The sequence below is a fragment of the Emys orbicularis genome, chromosome 3 (assembly GCF_028017835.1).
Source record: "Emys orbicularis isolate rEmyOrb1 chromosome 3, rEmyOrb1.hap1, whole genome shotgun sequence".
NCBI classification, from domain to species: Eukaryota; Metazoa; Chordata; order Testudines; family Emydidae; genus Emys; species Emys orbicularis.
The window spans coordinates 23,569,073-23,579,362 of record NC_088685.1 but is presented as its reverse complement, the minus strand read 5'-3'; the positions used below and the strand labels follow the sequence as shown (position 1 = coordinate 23,579,362).

At 50.1% G+C, this 10,290-nt stretch overlaps 1 protein-coding gene across 1 annotated transcript; it reads left to right on the top strand.

The window, feature by feature from the left end:
* The first annotated feature begins 4,323 nt into the window (after positions 1–4,323).
* GDF7 (growth differentiation factor 7) lies at positions 4,324–9,795 on the top strand. Its single transcript, XM_065401802.1, has 2 exons — positions 4,324–4,663; positions 8,873–9,795. The coding sequence occupies exons 1-2, from the start codon at positions 4,324–4,326 to the stop codon at positions 9,793–9,795; spliced, it is 1,263 nt and encodes a 420-aa protein (XP_065257874.1).
* The last annotated feature ends 495 nt before the right edge of the window (positions 9,796–10,290 follow it).

The following is a 10,290-nucleotide window of genomic DNA, read 5'->3' as shown; positions in this document are numbered from 1 at the left end:
TTGTGGCCATTTATTGAAGCTAAAGAATGATGCAATCATTCTGACTTCATTTAGTTTGCATCAGGGTAGGATTTGGCCCATTATCTTTAACTTCGATCTGTGAAGGGCTAAGGGGAGGGACAGATCTTTGTATGATTGGCAACTGAGAGTGCCCTCAAGTGGAAAGAGATGTTATTCTCTATTGGAACAGATCTGTTTGCTGGCAAGGTCCAATGGATATAAAATCTCTCCTGCTTGTAAGGGTGTTTTCTCTGTATAAACTCGCTAATTGAGTTGTAAAATAAAACTGTGGCCTTTCCTCTCCAATTTCTGCTGCTGCCGTGTGTTAATTTGGGCTTTGGAAGGGGGTTGGTGGGGGTGGCCACCTGCCAGCACGAAGTTATGCGCAAAAAGTTTGCACTCCTAGCAAAGGAAGGAAAGCAGATCTGTCCAAGGAGCAAGAAAGAGCTAGAGGGTGAGAGGCTGCACTTCAGGAACCTCTGGGCCACTGCAGCTCTGGAAGGTCCTGCAGCTGGACTGGGCTGGGCTGATGGAAATTCAAGAAAGCCCAAAAGGATTTAGCCAACGCTGCAATGCAGAACAGATGGGAAACTCGGCACTTTTGCTCCTCTGATAGATGCAAATTGATAGAGGACAGAATGTTGGATTTATAATGTGCATCCCTTAGTTTTGGGCAGTCAGGATTTGTGTGTGGCGGGTGGGGGGGGGGTTGATTCTTATTTTCACTGGCTTTATAGCAGTACAGTTCCATCGAACTCAGTGGAGTCACTCCAGATTTGCACTGCAGTTGCGAGTGGAGAATTAAAGTAGGCGGGTCAGATCTCCAGCCGGTGTATATCAGCATAGGTTCCTTGTGCAGCCATGCAGATTTACATCACCTTTGGAACTGACCCTAGCTGTCTGTTGCTCAAATCGCTCCCCCCCCCCAACAAATCTGGCTTCCGTTGTTTGTATTTACTATGATGACGATGATGATAAACAAGCCATGAGCCACACAGCCTGGTTAAAGTCTGTGGCTCTTTGGTTACAGTAACGTGGCAGCAACACAACAAGGCCGATGATGCAAGTTCCTCAATGGCAGTGAATGAGGGTTAATATTGTTTCTGTTTTAACCCCGAGACTTCAAACGGATTAGAAACATCCTCTCCCCCCTCTTCTTTTTTTTTTTTAAAAGACACATCAGTTAAGTGGGTTTGGCTGGCTGCGGGTTTTGTACTGTGGCTCTTTTCTGACAAACGGTGGGTTCTCATGCAGTTCTAACGTGAATCCTTCCAGCAATCAGACAGCCTCTGACGTGGATCCTTAGAACTTTGCTACATCAGGCGGTGGGAACTGTTGAATGGGGAGGTGGGTGGCGTGTTACCGGCATGAATGGAGCAAAAGCGCTAAATTCCCACACGTGGTAAGTCCCGCTCCCTCACCGTGGGGCTGAAAGGACAAGGAGCAGCTTTGTCCCCTCGGAAGTAGGTCCCTTAGAACTAGCTGGGCGCCCTCTGCAGCCCAGGGAGCAAAAGGAGAGTGGAGGACCCTGCCTCCTGGAGGAGAGGGATTGTCTCTGGACCCAGGAGAGAAATAATCCCTTAGACTAAACGACTGGAGCTGTGATCCCTGCTTTCCTTCTATTAGAAACGCGTCCTAGGGGGTCCCACCTCCCCAAACTCCGACACAGCGCGATTTGTCTGCGTGGCCTTCTGACCTCTAGGCTCTCTCTGTGCGACGTTAGGAGTGTGATCCGCACGCCGGGAGGGGCTGAGCTCCGCCCCCCCGCTGCCCAGCCAAGGCAGGCGCACTACTGCGGGCTGGCGAGCGAGCGCACGGGAAGGTGGGAGGTGGAATCTCACCGAAAGCCAGAAGCGCTGGGATAATGAAACACCTTGGGAGGCGGAAAGCATGTGCGCGGCTGGGCGCCGGCAGGCACCCGGGGGTTGCACTCAGAGGAGGGGCTTGGATTTAAACGAGCTTCCCCTGGCACCCCGGGCCACCCAAAACACCGATCGCTCAGCTCAGCCTCTAACCTACTGCTGGGGAGACAGTACACTCCGAAGTTACTCAGGGACGGGTTCCTCCGCGTGTGTATGAAATGCACATTGTTCTAACGTAGTGAATGCCCGCAAATGTCGTTGCCGCCTTCCTGAGCTGAGCCAGGAGGATTTTAATACATCGCAATATTTTAGCAGTGAGCCCTCCCCCCCCCCCCCCAAAAAATAACCTTCTCCCTCCACCGACACACAATCCTCTTGACGTTATGGAAGAGCCGTTGCAATCCTCTTGGCAGATCCAGAAACACTGAACCAAAACTATGTACTGCTCTAAGGCATTTCTGTTCTGTTGGTCTGGACAAAGAACACCCTGGCATTGCAAGAGGCGGGCACATCCTCACCGAACTCCGCAGAGCTGGAGACCTCGAGAGAGATGGATGGGGGGGGGCACTTTCCCCTGACTTCCAAATCAACCGTTTATCCTGACTTTGTAAATTACAGTAAGACAAAGTATAACAAACCAAGGGGGAGGGGGAGACACAAAGCTTTCGATCCAAACCCCAGAGAGATTATGCCAACCAATGAAGGATGTTGACAGATGCTTTTTAAAGTGACCTTTCGCTTTTGAAACCGCTGCAGTCCCGTTATAATAAGTGTCTCAGAGAAGAAAAACAGTTAACCAAGTCTCTTTCTCCCCCCCCCCCCCCCTTTTGGACTATTATTCTCAGTGGCTGCTGAATTACACAGCGAGCGATGCAGAGAGCAATGCAGAACCAGAGTAGTGTATAAATAGTCCCGTTTTAAGGAGATTTTGTACTTTACTTAGCATGGACTATAATTTCATCAGGAGGTTGTCACTGGAACTGTTTCTGTTGCATCATGCTACTTGTAAGTACAGAACAAATCTAGCTGCCTGACATAAAAATTTGCTTTTAATATAGTGACAAAGCACCTGTAATTTTTTTTCTAAATCCTAAATACTTTAGTGACAAATGCTCTTGATAAATGATTGTTTGGGGGGAGAAAAGTGTTTGGTTTGGCTAAACACCTACATTCCTTAAATAAATCATTGCAGCGCTTGTTTTTGTATTTGTTGAGAAATCGCAACAGACATAACCAGAAAGCCGCTGAAGAAAACTTGAAATAACATCCTAGTAAATATCGCAGTTTGTTATTTTAATCAGGATCCAAGGAAACATCTGAATTTTACCAAGGAAACCCTCGGTACAAGGAAAAACATTCACACTCATGCAGACTTAAGTTTTGTTTTGCTTTATTTTTGTCTTTCAAGAAAGAATTATAAACGAAGATAAACTATCTCCACTTTAAATAATCACAACCTCTACTTTGCATTTGGGCTAGTTTCAAGTCTCACGCTAAATGAAAACGGCAAGATGCTTCTTTAATGACCCCCTTCTCCTGTTGTTTAACGTGCTTTCTAAAAAACTATATAATCTCCAATATTAGTAAAAATAAAAATAAATGAATTACACTATGTTGCAATGCAGCAGTCTCTCCTCATTCTGTATTTAGAACACCGCATTGCTCTACTTTTCAATTTGTAAAAAGTATATTATTGTCAAGAGTTTCTGCTACTTTATTTCCTATTCTTTCATAGGCTGGGTTTTTAAATAGGACATTTCTACTTCTCTTCTAAACACTCAGCCTGTTTGCTGCTATTAGAACAGTTCTATCTCCAGTTATATTGTCTTATTTAAAAAATCAGGATTAAAGTAGAAAAGAAAAAATAAGAAACCACTTTAAAAGCACGATTTATAAATCAAATAAATACTATTTTTCTGCCACCCTTGGTTAATATGTGTCACCCTTTGGGGAAACATGGTTTTCTCCAGATCCTGGGTGAAACCCCTTCTTCACATTTCTGTTCATTTCACAGTCCTCTCTCCTGAAATTTCGGTATCTGACTAGTTTTAAGGATTAATGCCAACTGTGAAAAAAAATTGCCTACCTGGAAACAAAGCATTAGCATTCGTGCAAAGCCCGGGGCATAACAGAGTCGCGGTATTTCCGACGGATTCCAAAGGAAAAGGGGGGGGGGGGGAAGGGCAGGAATTTGAAAAGAAAAATAAATGATTAAATGTTTGGGTCTCCCTTTTGGCGTTTGCCAATATACTGTGGAGCAGCAGGGTGGGCGGTAGGAGAGCTGGAAGGTGTGTGTTGTGGGGGGGTGCGCTAACCCCAGAGAGCTCGGCAGGGGGCGCTGTGCAGGGGCTAAGGATCTCACTCGCTGATTAACACAATGTTAAAAAGCAACCGGGGAGTTTCCAAAGCCATCAAAGCCCCTGCACAACGCTCTCCTCGCCGAGCGGAGCCCACTGACAGCATGGATCTGAGGGCGGCTGCGGCCCTTTGCCTGTGGGTGCTGAGCGCCTGCCGCCCCCGGGACGGGCTGGAGGCGGCTGCGGTGAGGGGCTCGCCAGGAGCCGGCAGCCCAGGGCCACTTGCAGCCGCCTCTGCCTCCTCCTCGCAGGGGAGGCTCCCGAGGCAGAGGGAGGCTGGACGCCGCGGCGGAGGGGCTCTGCGGAACGGCACGGTGGTGCCCCACCAGTATATGGTGTCCCTCTACCGGAGCCTGTCCGCCCCCGAGCCGCCGGGGGCAGCCGCCAGCAGCGGCGGGAGCCGCGCCGATACGATTACGGGCTTCGCGGACCTGGCGGCCGGAGGTGAGTCGTGGAGGAACAGCTAGAGCAGCCGCGCAGGCACCTGTGCGCTTGGCCCGGGCAGAGGCAGGGTCCCTGGGGGAGGGAGGGAGCAGGGCGGGCTCCCCTGGCCCGGGGCCGCTCCTCTGCTCACCAAGCAAGCGAATGAAACTCAGGGTGTGCGCAGTGGGGCAGCTGGGGGTCTCACAGAAGAGGGGAGGCCAAGGGACGTGGCTGTGTCAGGCCATGGAACGGGTTAATCCACATATCATTTAATCCGGAGCCTTGTAGTCCTAATCTAACATCTGGAGCTAATCTCGGGCTCTCCGTTCCTAATCTAATAGATCGAGCTAACCCTGAGATCTCTGCTCCTAATCTAATAGATCGAGCTAACCCTGAGATCTCTGCTCCTAATCTAATAGATCGACCTAACCCTGAGATCTCTCATCCTAGTCTAATAGCGCGCTAATCCCAAAATATCTGCTCCTAATATGAGCGATCTAATAGCATCCTGATTTGCCTTACCCATATCTAATAGATTTATGTAACCCTAATCGTAACCCAACCTATTTTATCCTAGTCTAACCGATGTATCTGCCTGCCTAGATCTGTTTCCTTTCACGCTTTATTTCCAGGGCAAGGTGTTTCAAACACAACCCCCAGAATAACTAGCACGGCTATTTAAACAGCTATTGAAACGAAAAGATTTTTTCAGGGTTTCCTGTGTCCCACCGATTGCCCCCCACCTCCACCCTCATACTCTGGATCGGTGGGGGGGGGGTGTGAAGAGAAACTCAATCCTCCCTCCTCTCCCCCCATCCACCCACTGCCCCACTTTCCCAGATCATCAGTGTAAACCGGCGAGTGGACATGGCTTCTAGAGGGAAGGGACCGTGCCGTGTCGCGGGGTGGGCACACGGGAGGGCCGCTGACGCGCTGCCAGCCTGGGAAGGAGAGTGGGAAAGCTGCAGGCTGGCCGGCTCCTAGGCTGGAGGAGGCAGGTGTGCCGGAGAAAGAGGCGGAGGCAGAAAGGAGAGGCGTCAAAGATCCCGGGGGGCCCTGTCGTGCTGCTCCCCTTCTGGAAGGAAGGCGGGGGGCCGCGGGAGGAGGGGAGTAAAAGGGGGCTGTGCGGGGAAAGGGCCCAAGGTCTCCCAGACCCCACCGTGGCTAGCCAAGGAGGAAACTAGGGAGGCGCACACTGCTCCCATCCCATCCCACCCCGAGACTGACCTGCTACCCAGCTCCAGCCACGGCCTTCCCGAGTGGGACACCTCCTCCAGCACCGTGCACAGCCACAGACCTTTCAGCGCCTTCCGCAGCGACTCGCCCCGCTTTGCCATCGCTTGGGGCTGGCGCTCAGGCAGCCCCGGTGTGCGGGTGTCTGCCCCCCTTTCTCTCCAGCGGGCGCCCAGTTGGCCCGTGGGTGAGTATCTGGCCGGTTTTTGCTCTTTCCCCTTAATTATTAATTATTCTTATTCTTACTGGCATCTCTGATTCCAGGGGCGAGCTCGGAAAGGCAGGGACCTCAGCAGACCTTTGAGTTGCTGGGTTTGGTGCATTTGTCATCTGGCTTGTGTTAATCTCCGCTGCGGTCATCGCAGCGGAGATGGAGACAAATGTAACTCATTGAAGCTGGAAAGGCAAGCCGTTTGAATCGTCATGCCCTGGGCAGTGGCATGCGGGTGGTGCCGGGGGAGCCGGGGCAGAGCCTGGGTCCTCCTTAACAAGAGCACCAGCCTGGCTGGGGGCTGAAATCGACAAGTCACAACCGATTGTAATCGGTGATGCTTCGGGCTCGAACGAGCAGCTCCCTGTTTGCACCGAGGAAACGCAAGTTGGTCGCTAAATGCCCTTTAGAAAGCGTTGTCAAATGATCTCTGTTCGCCCCAAACGGCAGTACAGTTTTTGTCCCGGTATATTACACGCGAATCTATTGAGCTGGGTTGGGCGCCATAAACACCGAGTAGGGCAGCTAAACGCCTTCCACTTCCAATAAAAATGAGAGCGCTTTAATTTTTATTTATGATGTAACGAAATTACAGTTTTGACTGGTCTAGGAAGTTTGAAACGGACAAGCTGGGCTGTAAAAATAGATTTAGATCAGGATGAAAGTTTGTATATATAGAGATTAAAAATCGTGGCAAGTTAAAGCGCTCAACGCAGCAAAACTCTAAAGATAGCTCCGGAATTGCTGCCTGGATTAGTTGGTATCTAGCAAATGCAATTTTCCCTAATGAAGACAGATCTGCTGGAGGGTGACTGTCAAATGAAAACTGTCAAATGAAAGAAGCTAAATCGCTCGAATTACAGTCCTAAGGAGGAGAGTCAATGGCCAAATTAAAACGCCTTGTTTTATTCTGACATACAGGTTATTTTATTTACGTTATATTCTGATATAAAGATACAAAACTGTACAACTCTAGATTCTGAGGTGGCCAAGTCTCCTTAGGGAAGCCTGAAATGTACACATTAGCTCCTGTTAAATAGTAATCAGGATGTGTATCTATTATTATTTATTACTGGACAAGACAGTGCCATTGATTTCCCATTGCTATTGTCATGAGTTATGCTTGGGGGAAAAAAAGACACAATCTGGTATATTATATAAATAAAATATAACAATATTAATATAATCTTGAATATTATTTAACATGAACTAAAATACGCATTTTAGGCTTCCCTAGCTATAGGTCCAGAAGGCACTTGAATACGCATAAATAGACATCCCTGGTTTTGTATCTGTTTCGGTAAAATCATTGGGAGGTTTTGCTTAAAAATAAATGTCACCGTTCTGTTCTTAATTATTGATCAATTATTATTATTATTGAAATACGTATGTCAATAGGCTATGCCGCGCTGTCAGCTTTTAAACGGAAATCAGGATTTCTACTTAAAACCCGATGGCTCAACCTTTTGAAACACTCAGCGATCGTGCTTAAATGAATAATCCGTCCCCGTATCTCGCGCAACAAAGACCCCTTAAGCCTCCGATCTGATAGTTATCGAGCAAACTTTTCTGCAGCTCAGCCGTTGTGTGAGCGCAAATCGCTTAATGCTGAGGAAAGTCTGCACAGTATCTGGGAGTTTCAGAGCAAAACGAAACCAGATGAGCTCTTCAAAGAGATCTCCTTATCTGCCTCTCGCAGGAATTTTAAATCTGTTTTAAAAATGACGACGAGAAAAAAATACTATATCAGAGAACGCACCAAAATGGGTTGATTTCCCTCTTTGGAGAAAAGAACCAGGGGTTCTCCTCCTCTTCAATGGTGAATAAAAGCAACACTAATTCTGTCCGCTACCAGGGACAATGGCTTTCGACTCAATCGGCCTCAGTTTAAGAGAAGATATAAATGTGCAAATACTTCACACAATTAGCCTCGTTGCTAGGACAATATTCACTTCCCCAGCAAGTGGCTGCTGTGTGAGGCGAGGTTCAGAACTTGCAACATTTGAGGATCAGATTTCTAGTTGGGGGGGGGGGGGGAAGCTCTTAGGGGTTCACAGCCATCTCCTTCTTTTTCTCTCCCTCCCTTTTAATTTTGTTTTCTTCACATCTAGCTCCTTTAATTACTCCCAGTAAATATTCAAGTATGGCTTGGAACAGGAGTTTGGGTTTCAATCTGACTCACAAGGGATTCCATTCACACGCACAAAATTCAAGTTATATCCTTTTTTCTAGCGAGCTAGCTAGATATGAGTCAAATTGCCCTGACAGATTTCAAAATGTTTAACTTGGCATGGGGGGGCGTGGGGGGAGGAAGGGAGAGAGAGAGAAACTAAATCCTTGAGAACCTGCTAAATGGGAATCGAATTACAGATTGTGGCTTTCGCTCCAGGCTTTTTATGGGGATTGCAGCGCCTGTTCGTTTCACAGCCAGTGTCCCACTCGCGAGGCAAGGCTGCCGGGGGCTCCCCCGGGGCTCTGCAGCACCCGGGAAGCCCGGTAGATTGTTAAACACGTTCTCAAAAAAATCCACCCTCGCGCAAGGACTCCGCGATCGCGGAAGCGCTGGAAAGGAGCCGCGCGGAAGGAACACACAAACCCTCCTTTGAAAGCAGGCGGCTCCATCCACCCCGTGCCCAGCCGCCCGGGATGGCCATTGCAGCAGCGAGGGGTCGTTGGCCTGCCCCATTTCCCTGGCAGGCCCTTGCTGGAGCTAACACCCGCTGTAATCCAGAATCTCTCTCCCTCCCTAGCCCTGCCTCAGTTTGCCTTTGCTTTCTCTCTTCCAGCTGACTCCCCGGCAGAGGCCGGCCAGACGTACCTCTTCGATGTCTCCAGCCTGCCGGAGACGGACGAGGTGGTGGGCGCTGAGCTCCGGATCCTCCGGAAGCCCCCCGCGAACCGGAGTTTAGCCCTGTCCCGAGAGGGAGCCCTCCACCACCTGCTGCTCTCCGCCTGCCCCAGCGCAGACCGGCCGCCCCGGCTGTGGGACTCCCGGGCTGCAGACATTCTCGACTCGGGCTCGCCCCGCTGGGAGGTGTTTGACGTGTGGGAAGCCATGAGGGACTGGCGAGAGAAACCCGGCTCGGGCCAGCGGCTGTGCTTCCTGCTGAGGATCGTGTCGGATCAGTCCGGGAGGCCGCTGCCCCCTGGGCAGCTGGGCTTCAGCAAGCCCCAGCCCCAGCCCCACGAGAGAGCCCTCCTGGTGGCTTTTTCGCACAGCAAGAGGAAGGAGAATCTCTTCAAGGAGATCAGGGATCAGGTGAAAGCCCTGGGCAGCCCCCCGTTCTTGGAGCCCCCCGATCCTGGCCAGGAAACGCCCTCTAAACCCAGGAGGAGGCGCAGGACCACAATCGCCGCCCGGGCTGGGGGGAGAGGGCAGGGCAAGAAGGCAAAGACACGGTGCAGCAGGAAAGCCCTGCATGTTAATTTCAAGGAGCTGGGCTGGGATGACTGGATAATCGCCCCTCTGGATTACGAGGCGTACCATTGCGAGGGGATCTGCGATTTCCCCTTGAGGTCCCACCTGGAGCCTACCAACCACGCCATCATCCAGACGCTGATGAACTCCATGGACCCCGAGTCCACTCCTCCCAGCTGCTGCGTGCCTTCCAAACTCAGCCCCATCAGCATCCTCTACATAGACTCCGGAAACAACGTGGTTTACAAACAATACGAGGACATGGTGGTCGAAACATGTGGCTGCAGGTAGCAATTTCTGCAGCCCCGTTATCCCAGCAGCCAGCCCTATTTTATATATATATATATATTTGGTGTGTACCTGTAACGGAGGATGAATTACAGTCCTCCTGAAGACGCACGGTCTGCTATGTCTAAGCAGCCTGGGTCTGCTTCTTAACACTCTGCATACAATATCTAACGTGCATGGAAAAGACGGGACATTGGAAGCAGGATCATTGCCTGGGTGCTGCTGGCTGTGCCCAGACACAGTATATTTGCATCCCAACTTGATCCTACGTATTGTGCAGAAACATCACACAAATGGGCACTTTAAAAGGGGGGGAAATCCGTGACTGTTTTTCCTGGAATTACAATCAAGCTCTAATATACTTACCCAAACATTTGCTGTCCCGCCCAGTCTAGAAGGTCAGCTGAGGAGAATCCGTTATGGTAATAATACAGGCTCGCTCGCTCTCTTTCTTTCTTGTTGAAACTGCCCCAGCGTCTGTTCACGTTGCTTGTTGAC